The sequence below is a fragment of the Lynx rufus genome, unplaced genomic scaffold (genome assembly GCF_022079265.1).
Source record: "Lynx rufus isolate CCGP_SWC_20201006 ecotype Redwood Valley unplaced genomic scaffold, mLynRuf1.p SCAF_8, whole genome shotgun sequence".
NCBI lineage: Eukaryota > Metazoa > Chordata > Mammalia > Carnivora > Felidae > Lynx > Lynx rufus.
The window spans coordinates 65376369-65394432 of NW_025814896.1; the positions used below are offsets into that span (position 1 = coordinate 65376369).

The 18064-nt window shown below is 37.2% G+C and overlaps 1 protein-coding gene across 2 annotated transcripts in view; it reads right to left on the reverse strand.

Moving 5' to 3' along the window:
* Positions 1-18064, reverse strand: part of SRBD1 (S1 RNA binding domain 1) — a 192504-nt gene that overhangs the window by 16141 nt on the left and 158299 nt on the right. Inside the window, exons 16-18 of one of the 2 annotated variants that reach the window (XM_047068610.1) lie at positions 13120-13226; positions 11659-11835; positions 7634-7813 (exon numbers count right to left, since the gene is read on the reverse strand). In XM_047068610.1, the coding sequence (XP_046924566.1) occupies positions 7634-7813; positions 11659-11835; positions 13120-13226 (464 nt within the window). Of the gene's footprint in view, positions 1-7633; positions 7817-11658; positions 11836-13119; positions 13227-18064 lie in introns of both variants that reach the window. The other variant, XM_047068609.1, reaches the window with a different exon arrangement.

Consider the following 18064-nt stretch of genomic DNA (forward strand, 5'->3'; position numbering starts at 1 on the left):
AGATGTCTTCATATCTTTACTCATCCTAATCCATACTTCCCTAAGCTACTGCTCCATCTGGTGATTCTGTTCCTCTCCCCACCCTCACTCCTCACAGGCTGCTAAGGACTCTTGACCTCTCCACCTTGTATAGTTGTCTCACCTCTAAAGGTAGGGGTTAGGGATGGGGAGTGAGCTAAATGAATAAGGCATTTTAGCTTTATAAAATTTTATGACTGACTCTGGTATCTTTCATGTCTCTACTACTTACTCTTCTTGTTTTGGCCACAGATGTATTATTGCTGCAGTCTCTTTCTTCACTCTACGCTCCCTAAAAGCTAAAAGCAGCAACCACCTTTTGTCTTACCTCTTCCTGGACTTCCATCACATGGCTTCTTCTTTTCACTGCCAAACTTCTCAGAAGAATTACCTGCTTCTAATTCTTACCGCTTGCTTTTCCCCAGTCTCTTACACACTGGCTTCTTTCCCTGACACTCTACTAAAGTTAATTTCCCATCTAATGACCCCCTGACTGTTACATCCTTAAACCACTTACCCATTCTGCCATATGTGGCACCATCAACTTACTGACCTTCTTTCATGATGTTTGTTTTCATATTCTGTCTTCTCTGATTTCTCTCCCTCCTCTGGCCCTCTAAATGTAGATATTCTTCAAGTGTTTGACCTTAGCCACCTTCTCCTCTTGTTCTACATGCTTCCTTGGATGAGTGCCTCCACTCACATGACTCCTTATCTCTTGCCTCTCCACTGATAATTCCAATCCTATGTGTCATCATGTCTAGTCCAGGCCCTTTTCCTAAACTCTAGCTCTACCTTTCCTTTTGCTTGCAAGAGAGGTTCTCATGAATATTTTAGCAACTCAAACTCAACGTATCTAAAGCTGAAATTTGTATCCTCCTTTCTCCCTCTCTTTATATCTCTTACCTCCCATCCGCCCTCACCAGCCCCGCACAAAAACAACAAATACAAAGGCTTGGTCCTCCTCTCTTGTTGCATAATGAATGTTAATGGCACTACTTCTTTCCACTAACCAAGGCTCGTATTCACAGAATTATTCATTCATTAAACATATACCTTCTGAGTGCCTGCTGTATTCCAGGGTACTGTTCTGCAATCTTGGAATACATTCAAAGATTCCTGCTCTCAGGGAGACTAATCGTATACAACTAGCATAATACATAAGCTGTAAAGTATGATAAAGGTGATAAGTGCTGTAGGAAAAAGAGAAAGAACAGAGTAACGGGGCTCAGAATTACCAGGCTTATGGGTAAGGGCTTCCAGATTTAAGTAGGGTAGTCAGGGTCAGTCTTGTTGATAAGGTGGCATGTGAGCAAAGTCTTGGTGAGGTAAAGGAGGTAAAGTAGTTAGCTGTGCAGATATCTGGAGGAAAAGTGTTCCAGGAAGAGGGTCGACCAGTGTAAAGGTCCTAATGTGGGAGCAGGCTTGGCATGTTCAAGGAATAGCAAGGAGGCCAGCATGGCTAGAGTAGAACGGGCAAGGGAGGGAAAAATAGGAAACTGGTCAAAAAGGCATTGGAAGGCATAGGGACTTGGCCTTAATTCTGAGTGAAACTGAGAGCAGGGTTTTATGCTGAAGAGTGACACACTCTGATTTACATGTTAAAAGAATCTAGTTGTCTGTCGTGCTTAGACTATCCAGATGCTCAGTGGTAGAAGCAGAGAAACCTGTTAGACTAAATGCAGTAATCCAGGTGAAGATGATGGTGACTGAGACAAAGATGACAGCACAAGAGTTGATGAAAAGTGGTCAGACCTTGGGTATATTTTAAAAGGACAACCAATGGGGAGCCTGGATGGCTCGGTTGGTTGAGCGTCCAAGTCTTGATCTCAGCTCAGGTCTTGAACTCAGGGTCACGAGTTCAAGCCCCGCGTTGGGCTCCACACTGGGCGTGGAGTCTGCTTAAAAAAATAAAAATTTTAAAATTTTAAAAATAATAAAAGGACAGCCAATACTGTTGTCTGACAGACTGGATGAAGGGTATAAAAGACAGTAACTGGATATGAATGGCAAAAATAACATGAACACCAGAGACACTGGAGGAGGAAGTGGAAACTGTTAATGGAGGGAACGAGGAAAAGAGCAGTTGAAGAACTAACCAAACTTTGGTCACCCCTGTGGTTGTTTCTTCCTTTCTCATGGCTTTAAGGACCTGCATAAATACATGGGTCTTAAATTAATATCCTCAGCCCAGTCCGCTCTTCCAAACTCCAGATTCGTGCATCCAACTCCCTGCTTGATGCCTCAAACCGGACATGCTTTAAACCCAGTTCCTGGTCTTTCCCCCAAACCTGGCTCCAACCATGGTCTTCCTCATCTCAGATAGAGCAGTTCATCCTCTCAGTTTCTCAATCCAAATGGCCTCAAGTCATCTTGCACTTACAAGACAATCCCCTTGGGCAATGACCTCTCAGTCCGGTGAACACCTTTGTGCTTCACAAAGGGCACTGACTGCTGACCTCTGTTATGATTAGTTGTGAGTAAGTTTTATTCTACTTTGGTAGGTTCCCTGAAAGCATGAAGTGCCTCCATTCATTTTCATATTCTTCAGGCCCTACCACAATGCTCTGTACATTCCAAACAATAAATAAAATCATCAATACAATTCATAGAGTAAAAAACCAAAACCACAAAGAATATGAAAAAAGTATAGGAAATACTGTATTGATCTTAGAGATCAGTTATATTAAGAGAATACCAATTTGCATAAAAGCAAAAAGAAGCTAAACATCCATATTTCAAAACAAAATAGCATTGTAAGGAGATAAAAAAGGTAAACAAACTAGAAAACACACAACAAATCACATCAATATTTAACAGAGAATCCCTACATGTAAATAAAACTGGTAAAATAAAACTTTAAAAATTTTTTTTTTTTCAACGTTTATTTATTTTTGGGACAGAGAGAGACAGAGCATGAACGGGGGAGGGGCAGAGAGAGAGGGAGACACAGAATCGGAAACAGGCTCCAGGCTCCGAGCCATCAGCCCAGAGCCTGACGCGGGGCTCGAACTCCCGGACCGCGAGATCGTGACCTGGCTGAAGTCGGACGCTTAACCGACTGCGCCACCCAGGCGCCCCAAAATAAAACTTTTAAAAAGTAATATAAATAATAAAAATAGCTTAAAAATAGACTTTTTAAAGAACCACTAAATGACTAAGTTAGGTTAAAAAGTATCACGATTTCTAAATATTATGTGAGAAAGAATATCATAAATACAGAAGTAAAAAGACTTAACAGCTTCATATCTTGGTGTATTTCTGGGAGTGACATTATGGTAGGGGGATATGAAAGCCAATTATTACATTCCTACTGGTTTTCTGATGTAACTAAAAATGAACTTTACTGCAGTCGAACTTACTTTTACAGAACAGAGGTCAAACCAATGATGACCTACCCATAAGCTTTATGAGCTTTCCTTCCCTGGGAAGATCCTTGTGTAACACTGTATGAAAGTATGAGCTACGTATGTTCAGTGACGTCTATACTAAGTATGCTTGAAAGCCAGAAATGACTATCATCGTTCCAAGGTGGATAATGGGGATGGTAAGCTTAATCAGATAAATTACTAGTTCTGCTGCCAGATTTTAAAGGTCCGGAGTTGAACTTCATGTAGAAAACAACTTCCCATGAAATAGTCTACAAGTATCCTCCTTGTGAGAGACAAGGTTACTCCCAAAGGAAGCATAGAGACAGGTAGGGCTGGTAGGGCTTTTATGCTCCACATGCAGACAGTGGCCCATGTGAAAACTGGCAGAAAAGTCCTGCTTAAAAGGAGAAATTCAAGATTTCTCCAGCTTCAACACTGCTGGTGGCATTACAAATTGGTATGTTACTTGGCAACGTATATCAAGAGCCACATAAACTCTCAAACCCTTTGGCAGAGTAATTCCACTTCGAGGAATCCATCCATCATGAGGAACCACTGCTATTACCAAATTATACTTCAATCATGTGATGGAATATTACCCAGCTTTTTAAAAAGAGAGATAGGCAGAAATAAAATAAAAAATTGTGCTTATGTTAGAAGGCAAGCTGAAAAATGTATAAACTATATTAGAACTATATTAGGAAAACGAACAAAAATATACATTATTAAAAAGACACTGAGCTGCATATAACAAAATGCTGACTTAGTACCCATGAAGATGTCAGCTGTTGCAAGAAGTGTATACAATCATGTGCAGTACACGTGCATCTTCTCAAACAACAAACACTTAAAACACAATTACTATAATATGAGACCACACTTTCTTTTAATATCAAAAAAATGAGAACCATGTTCTAAGACTGAGAACAGGACAAGGGAGTCCACTCTCACCACTCCTATTCAACACAGTCCTAAAGGTCCCAGCCATTGCAATGGGCAAGAAAAGGAAAAAGCATTAAGATTAAAAAAGAGGAAGTAAAGCTTCCATCTATTTGCTAGTAACATAACTGTTTATGTAGGAAAACTTAAAGAACCTACAAACACCTACTAGAACTAGTATGTGAACTTATTAGCAAGGCTGCAGGATGCATAGTTGCTATGAAAAATTAATTGTATTTTTACATATTAGCAAAAATTAGCAACAAATTCAAAAAATTCCATTTATAAGTTGGAAAACATAAAATACATGCAAGATAAGACCTGTACAGTGGAAATTTTAAAACACTGCTGCGAGAAATGAAAGACCAAAATAAGTGAAAAGATGTGATAAATTCATGGTGAAAAGACTCAGTATTATGAAGATATCAACTATTCCTAAATTCACCTACAGACTCCATGTAATCTCAATCATAACTCAATCATTTCTAATGAAACTTGATAAGCTCACTATAAAATGTACAGGAAAATACAAATCATCTATGATATTCAGAGTAGTATTTAAAAAAAAATTAGATAGAGGACTAACACTCTCGGACTTCAAAACTTAGCATAAAGCTATAGAGACCAAGATAGTATGGTACTGACCAACAGATCAATGAAACAAGAAGAGAGCCAGAAAGAGACCCACACTTACACAGTCACTTGGTTTGCAACAAAGCCACCAAAGCAACGGGTAAAAAACAAAGTTTTGTTGTTGTTTTTCAAACTTGGTGCCAAAATAACTGAATGTTCGTAATGGACAAAAGAAAATGAACCTTGATCCTTACTTCAAATCATACATGAATTGTTATTTCAGATGCATCACAGACCTAAAAGCTTTTGGAAGAAAACACTGAAAAATGTTTTGAGGTAGCAAAAGTTTCTCAGACGGGACACAGAAAGCAATAACTATAAAAGGAAAATATCAATATATTAGACATCATCGAAATTTAAAACTTCTGCTCATCAACAGACACCAATAAGAAAATAAAGAGGTAGGGGCGCCTGGGTGGCGCAGTCGGTTAAGCGTCCGACTTCAGCCAGGTCACGATCTCGCGGTCCGGGAGTTCGAGCCCCGCGTCAGGCTCTGGGCTGATGGCTCAGAGCCTGGAGCCTGTTTCCGATTCTGTGTCTCCCTCTCTCTCTGCCCCTCCCCCGTTCATGCTCTGTCTCTCTCTGTCCCAAAAATAAATAAACGTTGGAAAAAAAAAAAAATTAAAAAAAAAAAAAAAAAGAAAATAAAGAGGTAAACGACAACCCAGGACAAAACATATATTCACAAAAGACTAATACCCAGAATACATTTAAAAAATTCCCACAACCCAATAATAAAAAGGTAAACAACTCAATTAGAAAATGGTTAAATGATATGAACAGTTTCCAAAAGAAGGTACGTCAATGGCTAATAAGCCCACAAGAAAGTGCTCAATGTCATCAGAGAAATACAAGTCAAAACCACAAAGAGATTCTACCACACACATAAGAGAATGGCTAAAATGAAAAAGACTAACATCAAATGATGATAACGGTGCACAGTAACCAGAACTCTTATATATTGTTAATGGGAGTGCAAAATGGCATTGGCTACAAGTTTCTAAGAATACTAAAACATTCACCTACCTTATGGAGCCAGAAAATCCTCTCCTAAGTATTTTTCCAAGAAAAATGGAAGCAAATGTCAACAACAAAAACTGTATAAGAATATTCATAGCAGCTTTACTCATAATAGCCCAAAATTGGAAATAGTAAAGGTATTTCAATAAGGAGAATAAACTGTGGTACATTCATACGATGAAATATTAGCAATAAAGAGAAACAGGCCACTAAAACTTGTTACAACATGGATAAAAATCTCTAAACTTTAGGTTGAAAGAAGGCTTACACAAGAGTACAATTGTATGGCACCATTTATAAGAAGTTCTAGAAGAGGCAAAGTAACCTTTGGCAGAAAAAGTCAGAACATGCAGTTAGCTCCAGGAGGCTTGGACAGGGATTGTCCAGGATGGGGAAAGGTTTTAGGATGATGGTAAGGTTTTTTTTTTGTTTGTTTGTTTGTTTTATCTCAAGAGGAGTTTGGGTTATACACATATAAGTATTTGCCAAAACTCAGCTAATATACACTTATAGTTTAATCGTAGGTGAATTTTACCTCAAAGGAAAAAATGTTGTTAATAATCAGAATTCTGGTTAATGATATGCATACTGAAGTATTAGTTGAAAGTATACTGATGTCTGCAATTTTCTTTGAAAATACATAAAATAAGAAGGACTGAGGAACAAATAGATGGACAGGTAAGTGGAAAAACAGGCATAATAAAATGTTAATGATAAAATCTAGGTGTGGGTATACAGGAATTCACTGTAAACTTTGTTTTTTCAATTTTATGCTTAAATTTTTCCATAACAAAATGCTGGGGGAAAAACAGGTACCACTGTTTTGATGTTGACAGAATATTATTTTTCACTTCTTTTTTCCCCTATTTTCTAAGTTCTCTATCATGTGCTATATAATCTATAATTTCAAACATCTTTTAAAAAAGAAAACAATTTCCATTTACTAAAATAATCAAATATAAATTTTCTCAAAACAAGTTAAAAATCTCACTTCAGATTCAATGAACATTAAAATACTCACTATCTTAAAACCTACTGTTATTTAACTCACTAAAAGCCTTAAACTATTTAGTGATGTAGCGAGACAGTTTCTGCACTAATTAAAAATTTTTAAACTAATTCAATGTGGTGCTAATTTTTTTTTCTTTTAATGCCTAGCATTAAATCTTTCCATGTACTCAAAAACCTCCGCCATATCATTCTGTGGAATGTATGCTCATTAAAAGTACATCATTTCTTAGACTTTGTAATAACCTAGCTGGGCAATACTTATTAGAAATCTGAGAGTTGGCTGTTTACTTCCAAAAGGGCTTTATCTTTAGATAAGCACAAGCTTTAAGCCAGGTGCTAGTCATTTGTGTCTTGTTAATTTCCAAAACAAACAGAGGAGAGTGCCATGCAATTTCCATTACACACACTTCACCATTAGTACCAGGGTTTATTAGCTTGACACTGCTCCAGGAATAATGGTTTCATTCCTCACTGAAATAAAATAATGTGTCACATAACTCAGCAATGCGGAACTTCTGAAAAATGTTGTCATGTTAAATATGGCCATATTTTTTAAGTCTCCATTATGTCAAAACAAAGGCCGTTTGCTGTAGAGAACTCACTCTGGGCACGGAGAATTCTCACATGGACCTCAGACTTACCTCATCGCTATGTCATACGATTCCGGGTGAATACAAGTTTGGTCCAAAGGATTTGGCTTCAGTACAACATTTACTGCAGTTTTGCTCTTCTTCTTGCCTTGCTTCTCATTTGTGACCTCAACACCTGCTGAAGATGTCACAGCAACTCCCTGAATTTGGCCCGCAGATTCGGTTTGCTGACTACTATCACCATTGAAAGAGGCGAGGAGTAGGAGGGAAGGGAAAATTGGGAAGAAAAGAAAAGTCTTTAAAATGTGCTTATTTTTCTGCCACACAAATACGCACAAACAGCACCCACATTCTGACCATTCCCTTCATAGAAATTATCACATATTTGCTTAAACATTGTTAACAGAGTTTCCTGTTACTTAAAGCCAAAAATATTCTTTACTGATTTAGCCTGTAAAAGTGGCATTCTAGGGAAGAACAGAGAAAAACGCAGAGAAATAAATAAAAAGGAAAGGGAGAAGGAGAAAGAGAAAACAATTTCCCAGAACTGAAGAAAAATACAAGTTCCCAAATTAAAAGAACCTACTGAGTACAAAATAGGATGAATGGGAAAAGACTCAGATTTGACATACTGTGGGGCAACTTTAGAATAGGACTTAAGAATCAAGAAAGAAAAATAAAACAGAATACTTCCCAAGGAACTAGAATCAGACTGGCATCAGATTACTCCCTGATAAACAGCAGATGCTAGAATGCAGTGAACTGGTATCTTAAAAGTTCTGAGAAAAAATGATTTTGAATCGAGAATCATATACTTCGCCAAACTAGCATTCAGATAGGAGGGCAAATTACAATTGTTTTCAGACATGTAAGGATTGAAGTAGAACCCATATAATATATACACTCTCTCTGAAAAGAATTTAAGAATACATTCCAGCAAAAACAACAAATTCAAGAAGAGTGATTGTGTGGGCTACAAGAAACAGTGATGAGCACAGAAACTATAAAATCTTGCTACGTTAAAAAACTGCTCATGAATAATGTAAGAAATATATGTATAGGGGCACCTGGGAGGCTTGGTCAGTTAAGCCTCTGCTTCTTGATTTGGGCTCAGATCATGATCTCGTGGTTTTTGAGTCTGAGCCCCATGTTGGGATCTGCGCTGACAGCATGGAGCCTGCTTGGGATTCTCTGTCTCCCTCTCTTACTGCCCATCTCCTGCTCACCCACTCTCTCTCCCTCCCTCAAAATAAATAAATATAAATATATTTATTTATAAATATATAATATATAAATATATGTATTTAAATATATATAAATATATGTATACTTATAAATATATAAATATATGTATATATATATAGGATAGTCTGAAACTAAAATCCCAAGTCATCTCATCATGGGACATACAGCTGAAGGAAAGAGGCTGGGAAGAGTCCTAAGGTGCTAGTCTTTTCCGGGAGGAGGACAGAGACACCTATTAACTGCAGAGGCCAGTCCAAATCACACTTAAGGATAATCACCAGAGAAACACAAACAACTTGAAATCACTAAGGGGAGATAAAAACGAGGTGGAAAAATAAGGAAAACTTGTTAGCTGAGAAATCCAACAAACAGCATGAGAGAAAATCAGAAAGCATGATGAAGAGAAAATATACGATAGATGAAGTCCAAAATATCAATAAATGTAGCAAATGTGAATGTATTAATATAAAATTGAATAAACCCATGAAATCTATTGATCTACAAGAGTTGTAACAAAAATTAAATGTCATAGAAAGTTTGAAAATAAAAAAATACCAAGCATACTGAAAAGGCAAGTGTAGCAACATAGCTAGCAAACAAAATAGATTTCAATGCACAAAACACTCAATGAGATAGCAACAGTCCATTTCGAACAAAGGTATGAGTTATCAAGAAGATGTAACAGTCATGAAACTTCAAGTACTTCATTATCAGTTGAAAAAATATAAGGCTTTAAAAATAACTCAAATGTTCATCAATAGGATACTGATTAGATTAAGCTATGGTTTCCCCCACAAACTAAATACTATGCAGACACCATAAATAATGATCTATATCTATATGTAATATGTGGAAAGAAAACCAAGATGTATTACCGAAACAAATAAAGCAAGTTGCAAATAGTTGTATAGCACAATCTTTTTTTTTTTTTTCCCTAAAGAGCATGCAAACAGGGGAGAGGGGCACAGGGAGGGAGAGAACGAGAGAGGGAGAGGGAGAGTGAAAGCGAGAGAGCAAGAGAGAATCTTAAGTAGGCTCCACGCTCAGAGCAGCACCCACAACCCTGGGATCATGACCTGAGCTAAAATCAAGAGTTGGATGCTGAACCCAGTGAGCCATCCAGATGCCTCTGAATTTTTAAATAATAAACATACAGTTGATATAAGTATAAATTTACTTTCAGGAAGCAATATATAAGAAACTATTTGAAGTCAGAAGCTGAGGTACTCTTTCCTTTTCATTTATTTTTTATACTGTTCTAACTAAGTGTTCAAAAAACATATAAACTAAGAAACATGGGATTATTTTATCCTCAGTTGTTTTTCATTTCTGGCTTCTGGGTTTTGTGGTCTACTTAGAAAAGGCCTTCTGCCACTCCAATCCTCTGCAAAATTTACCCATGTTGTCTCCTGGTACTTTTGCAGTTTCACTTCTTCTTTTTAAGTCTGTGATCCATCTGGGATTTATTTGGGTATAAGGTATGAGGTGCAACTACAGTTTCCCCTACACATATCAAATTCCTGCCAGCTGTCATAATACCAGTGTTTGAAACTCCACCTTTATCATAAACTAAATTCTGTCTATATTTTGGTGAATTGCAGACTCTATTCTCATCTATTTCTACATCAAAACCAGTTATGTAACTATAACTTTATATTATTAATATTATTATTATCAGTGGGGCTGGTTTTCCATTATTATTATTATTATTATTACTGTCCAGTGGGTCTGGTTTTCCCTTATTAGTCTTTGCCAGACTAAAGATTATTTTTCCATATTACTTTTATTATAATTTTTTATTAAAAAAATTTTTTTAATGTTTACTTATTTTTGAGAGAGAGAGACAGAGCACAAGCAGGGGAGGGGCACAGAGAGAGGAAGACACAGAATCCAAAGCAGGTTCCAGGCTCTGAGCACAGAGCCCAAGGTGAGGCTCAAACTCACAAACTGCGAGATCATGACCTGAGCTGAAGTTGGCCACTTAACTGACTGAGCCTCCCAGGCGCCCCTTTATTATAATTTTGTCAAAAGAAAAACATAATAGAAACGAATATAGACAGGTAGTCCCAAAGTAGCAAGTACATAAAAACTATTCTTTCATGATTACAAAATGCGAAGTTTACCCAAATTCTTTGCTTTTGTGCTATCAGGATTAGAAATTAACAGCAAGAATTTAGCTCTTAATCTACACAACTGACAATTATGCTTTGGTCACTTTTCAGGGAGAAGGGTGTGGGGAGGCCCAAGTATACTTAGGGAAACAGCTGTCAATATGAAGTGGCTGTTGTGAAGTCCTCTTTGTCACCTCTTCTTGTACCGGTCCTTCCCACTTGTGATGCTCCAATCACATTGGCCTTAGTTTCATTTCCTGAATACACCAAATTTGGTCGTGCCTTAGGACCTTGCACACATCCCGCATGCTCTTCCTATAATGCTTTCCTTCTAATCCCTGTGTGGTTAGCTCCTTCATTTCATTCAAAATTCAGCTCAAATAACTTTTCAATGAATAACTCATTGAAAGCAGTTGTACCGCTCCCCAAGACAGTGTCATATCACTCTGTTTTAATGTGTATAATATTTACTACATCTGAAACTATTTATTTTACTAGTTTATTTATTGTTTGCCTCATGTGTTAAAATTTAACTTCAGGAGAACATGGAATTTGTTGATTTGTTCACTGCTGGATTCCCAGTGCCGAGCAAAGATTAGAGTCCACATATACTGAAGGACTGAACAAATGGACACCTAGTATTTAGGCCAGTGAGCAGGATGGGCAACAGTAACAGAGAAGGTTGGTAACAGAACCCAAAGAGCACACTTTAATAATCACCTGCAAAATGTTCTAATATAATCCTGGTTGATTCTGATGAAGCCAGCACACTGTTGGAAAGATTTTGGACCCAGCCCTTTCACTTTTTTTAGCTGTTCTCGGTTGACAAAGGGTCCATTTTTCTCTCGCCATTCAATAATATTTTTGGCTCGGTTGGCATTGAGTCCTGCAATATGCCTAAAGAAATAAACAAAATGAATAATGTGGTAGATACAATAGTTCTAAGAATAATCAAAGAAAAGATCTCATCTGGAAAGTCAACGATATGCATCATAAAAACCATTGCAATTACATACTGTCATATGGCTCTAAGTTAAGTAAATCCAAAGGGGAGTTAAATAAAAAAGACAAAGGGGAAAGAGTTGTCCAAGAGGAGGCAAGGACAACACAATGCAAACTAATGACAAAACCAGCAGCTGTCATAAAGATGCTGGTAAACTGATGGACACTGGGATAAGAAAAGAATTGTTCCCCACAGTAATTCTATACTATTCATGTTCCTCGTGTTTCTGAATCATGTAATAATTCTGCCTATTCCTGTTTAGTTTACAAAGTGAGTTAGAAGCAAAAGTTACAATAGCTTCAGCTGTGTTGTAGTACCCTATTTTTTTTTTTTAATCAGCCTATTCTCATTAACATAAAGCCTTAAACTATAGAAAGTCATGACTGTCCTGGTTAGTTTAAAAATATAAAAACTCTATCATTAGGTAGTTTGCTTGGTGCTAACTTTAAAAATTTCTATTTAAGAGATTCTTAATTCTATTATTGAATTTTATACATGAAAGTATGGAATGTTTGTAGCTGTGGTAGAAAGTCAACACCTTAAAATGTAAGGGATATTTTCTGCTATACTAATCTCAAAGCAAAGAAGTCTAGATCTTTTACAGAGGTCCAGAATTTCATGCTGCATCAGCAGACTTGTGTAATAAATGCCAAACTATGAACGGAAAAAAGCAGCTCTTCTATAACCACACTAAAAAGGGTATATAAGACATGATTATAGTACGATAAAGATTTTGATATGTGACTTGCAGATTCCAGGTAAAAATATGGTAACCATACTTTGAACCCTCAGAATTTATCTTCTGGTTACTGCCAGCTTTGACAGATGTATGCAAGAGACTGAACTAGTGAAAAATATCTACTCTCATGTGGTGGGAAACAGCTCTTTTCCATGTTAACCTTATTTAAGTTCTATTAGCAACACTAATGCACTCAATGGTTACCATATGCTCTTCACTTTAGATTTGCAGTATTAAAAAGGATAATGTGAATTGTTATAAGTCTTTTTTTGAACGATGTCTTCCCCTCAAACTGATTACCTAGAGCAAGGTAGGAACTCAGAGGTTTTTTATACTTGACAACTTCATACATGTGTCTCCTTACGTTAGCTCAGTTTGAACTGAACAGCCAGTTAAACTGAAGATTCTGTGATCTTCAGCCACAGACCTCTCGTCTCACCTCAACAAAACTTCAGAACAGATGTTAATATCCACTCCCACAAAGCTGACACATTCTTCTACAACACTGTCCAGTGTTGCCTTGAGCAAAGTCTGAGATACGTCATGCTAAAAAGACAAAGATCAAAAGTCAACCAAAAGTGAAAGCAAGACAGGCAGGTTTTGGACTACTCCATTATATACCTGTGTCACTGGCAGCTGGCTGAGACACAACGTAGTACATTTTTTCACTTTTCTTAAACACACTGTGAGCATGTAACTGAGCCGAACTTAAGAAATCTACATTTTCTTACCCTCTAAATCACTCATATACCTAACCTCAATAGAACAGCACCAGTAAGTTTCCCTTTCCCAGAATTCTGCCCGAACAGTAGTTCTCAAACTTTAGCATGGTATCAAAATCACCCATAGGGCTTGTTAAAACACAGGCTGACTCAGTGGGTCTGGGGTGGGGCCTGAGAATCTGCATGCGAATAAGCCCCCAGGTGGTGCTGCCGCTGCTGCTTCCAGGAACACACTTTGAGACCTACTGGTCTCCATCATTCACACGCTGCCTGGTGGTGTTACCTTCACTCACATGTGCATTGTTCCTTAGTTCCTCTTAGGAGAAGAAAGCGTAAATTATCGTAGGAAGCAGTACACTAATACACAAGAAGTGTGACAGTAAATCAAACTCTGTTTCATCACAGTGAAGATATTATTGCTTATCAAAGGCACTGTTAGTTGACGTACCACTAAGAAAGAAATTACACTGCCTGTTAAATCATGACACGATGCTTTCTTATTACTTGAAAATTTTACTTTTTCAAATACTGAAAGAATTCTTTTAGACTTATTAGGAAGTTCTTAAATCATCTATTATGCACAGATAAAAAGGAAAATATAAGCAATCTAAACTGGTTAAGGTATTTCTAAAATTTCTTCACATTCAGCATTCAACTCTTCTGAACCACTTTTTTACTCAGAGCCTTAGATGTCCAAATTTCTCCATTCAGTATTGCCCTTGAACTCTTAAGATCCCAGGTCATGGAGCATTTCCTGAGACAGTTATACTCCATAGTCTCTGAGAGTTTCTTTAAAGCTTCTGATGCTCATTCTGTAAGCTGTGGTAGTAGTTCTACCTTAATCTGAACAGAAAGTATCAACAGAAGAGATTTTGGACAGCAACAAAACTCCTATTCTTTCCTTAAAGATCCTTAAGTGTTTTATTGTTCAATAGCTTGTTGACTAAAACAGCGAAGGGCCTGCAGTTCAGTCATGCCTCCAAGATTAATAATCAAGTTCGCACAGAAACTACACCACGATATGCCCCGGGGCCAACAGCAACCATAGGACACCATTAATTTTTTTTTTTTTAATTTTTTTAGGACACCATTAATTGTTAAGCATCCTGATTTCAGAGATGTTAAAATGTAAGAAAATGTGCATCTTAGTATTTATGAAACACAGTATTTGAAGGTAAATATTTGTTGGCTAACTGAAGCCAGATTACCACAATGAGTACCTCCTAATACACTTGATGTTATTCATAATTCTAAACTTAAAGGTACTCTAGTTGTTGTTCCCAGATGGGAAACTATACGTCAGCATCCTTCCCCATTTGTCTCAAGAAAACAAGGTTAAGTTTGATAACCTTAAACTCTTACGAAGACCATAGAGTAAATAGAGTCCTTAGGGATTGTAATTACACTATTATCTTTTAGTAATAGAAGTTTTTGTTCTGGAAGACTGAAGGGTGCAGGAGTATTCTCATATTTCAGAGATATCCTAGTTATCTAGGCCACAGCTAAAAACTACAGACATAATTTTAAAAATCCTAATAAGCAAACATAATCATGAAAAGGATCATAAAGAAAAACCTAAGACCCTACTAAGAACCTGATTACTTTTGAGGCACAACTTTTAAGAAGCTGGAGAGTCTTCTCGGCCTAAGTAGATGAGAAACAGCAAAATGAAAAGGGACAGTTTAAAAATGAGAAGGTAGGAGATGGCAGACAACGTAGCAGCAAGCACCATGACAGGGACAAGAAAAGTATCTGAGGAAAGAGACAAAACTATAAGCAAATAGGAAAAACTAAAAGTCATAGTTGCGAGACATTAGAATAAAGGCAAACAACCCCACATATGTCAAACCACACCAGATGCTTGGTAAGTAGTCCCTGTAGCTGGACGGTCTTGGTTGCCTAACCTCTAGTCTCCAACCCTCTTTTCCTCCTTCCAAACAGAACTGTGACTGTGTTCCATGCATCCACCCCATCCCTGGAAGACCATATGATTTGGGGAGACTGGCCTCACTGCAGCAGATGATAATAACAGTAAAATCAATGGTTTTCTTTTTTCTTTTTTTAAATTTTTTAACGTTTATTTATTTTTGAGACAGAGAGAGACAGAGCATGAACAGGGAGGGGTAGAGAGAGAGGGAGACACAGAATATGAAACAGGCTCCAGGCTCTGAGCTGTCAGCACAGAGCCCAATGCGGGGCTCGAACTCACTGACCGTGAGATCATGACCTGAGCCGAAGTCGGACGCTTAAGCGACCGAGCCACCCAGGGGCCCCTAAAATCAATGGTTTTCAAGCTGAGGGTTGTGATCAATTAGAGGGTCATAAAGTTAATTTGGTGGCTGGCCAGCAGCACAGAAAAGTCAAGACAGAAATAACCCACACAGAGCATGTTGCACATATTCAACATGGAATAAACAGTACAATCAATAATGCAGCCAGGTGAGGGTACCACGTGAGAGGGATACATAAATTGGCCAGGAACATGGACAATTTCAATTTCAATGTTCCTGGTTGTCTCATTAGATCCTTTAATAAATGATTGTCACAGATTGACGGAAAGGTTAAAGAGTAACTTTACAAGTTTATGAAGCAGAGTATCAAAGAAAGTATGAGAAGTTTATCATCTATTGGCAAAGTTCTGATTCTTTCAACCAAGTTTAGTTACAAACTTTCACTGTATTTTTCAGAAAGGATGTTACTGAGTATAACACTTTTTGAATTATCAGCAATTGTACTATTTTAACTAAGTTAGCTCAAGTTGACCTTAAGCACCATAAACTCTGAGGAAAAAGAAAAGCAATGAAGCAAGCTCAACTACCAGATTTGGAAGTGTTAATAGTGACAAAAATGAGAGAAAATGCTGACTCCTCCATTCAACTGGACTTGAGGCACATTTTAAATAGAAAAAAAAAAAAAACCTGTAAGACTTTAAAATAAACTTAATGATTTTACAAATACACAAAACAATAAAAATGATCGACCCCAGATGGCATTGTTGGTAACAATGTGTTTGTAGATGACAGTATAAAACCTGCAAAATTAAAAACCAAACAAAAACACTGGGAACATCCCTACCAAAATGGTTAAGATACAAAAGACGGAAAATACCAAGTATTGGTAAGGATGTGAAGCAAATGGAATGCTCAAAACACCAACATGATAAATGCCTTTTAGGTCAGGTATGCTAGGCAAGGGAAGGCAGTTTTATGGCAGATTTATTTTGTATGGTTTAAGTATAAATTCACATAAAACCAAATCACATATATATACACAATGTAAAAATGCATTCTTGTTCAATACAAATTAAACTAGATAAGGGGCGCCTGATGGCTCAGTCGGTTGAACGTCCGACTTCAGCTCAGGTCATGATCTCACGGCTTGTGAGTTCAAGCCCCACATCAGGCCCTGTGCTGACAGCTCAGAGCCTGGAAACTGCTTCTGATTCTGTGTCTTCTTCTCTCTCTGTCCCTTCCCCACTTGTGCTCTGTCTCTCTCTGTCTCTCAAAAATAAATAAATGTATATAAAAAATTTAAAAACAAATTAAACTAGATAAACTGCAAAGGAATAAAAAATGGACAAGTTCCTAGAAACACAGAAATTGCCAAAAATGGGCTCAAGAAGAAATAAGAAAATCTGAACAAACTTAAAGCAAGAGATTCAATCAGTAATCAAAAATCTCCCAACAAAGAAAAGCCCAGGACCAGACAGCTTGATGAATTCTACCAAACATTAAAAAAGAATTAACATTAATCCTTTTCAAACTCTTCTAGAAAACAGAAGAGAGGAGAACCCTTCCTAACTCATTCTATGAGGCCAGCACTACTCTGAAGTCAAAGCCAAACAAAGATAACATCAGTAAAGAAAACTATAGACCAATATTCCTTGTGAAGATAGATGCAAACATCCTCAACAAAATACTAGCAAACAAAACCCAACAGTATATTAGAAGGATTAAACACATGATATACATAGGATGCATTCAGTATATGTGGACTCAAGAACCACATACATATTTTTTTTCAGGTGAAAAATACTTTCTCTTGGCATTTTTAAACTTTAAAAATTTTGAAGTGATCTCAAAATCAGAGGAAAACATGCAAGGAATTTCCTTAGCTTTCCCTCAAATAAGTACCTCAGTGTATATTTGCAAACAACAAAGACATTGTCTTACATACCACCATAGAATAATCAAAATCAGAAAAATTATCACTGATGTACTATTATCTAATGTAGAGCCCATACTCAAACTTCATCAACTACCCAATTATACTTACAGTATTTTTCTTCCCCATCCAGAATTCAATCCAGCATCACACACTACACTTAGTTGTCTTATGTTTCTATATTCTGTGCTAGGCAGCTTCCAAGATGGTTCTCACTGATCCAACTCCTGGTATGCAGGTACTTTGCAGCCTGTCTCCTTGAGTGTAGAACTCACTCAGGAGTCTTATCTGCATGAATTATCACTAAGATTACTTTACCACTCAGTGACCTACTTATATGAAAAAGTATCTTCAATTTTTTAAAATTATGTCTTTTTAAAATATTTATGTATTTATTTTGAGAGAGAGAGAGAGAGAGAGAGAAAGAGAGAGTCAGAGAGAGAGTCAGAGACAGAGAGTGCAAGCAGGGGAGGGGCAGAGAAAGAGAATCCCACAGCG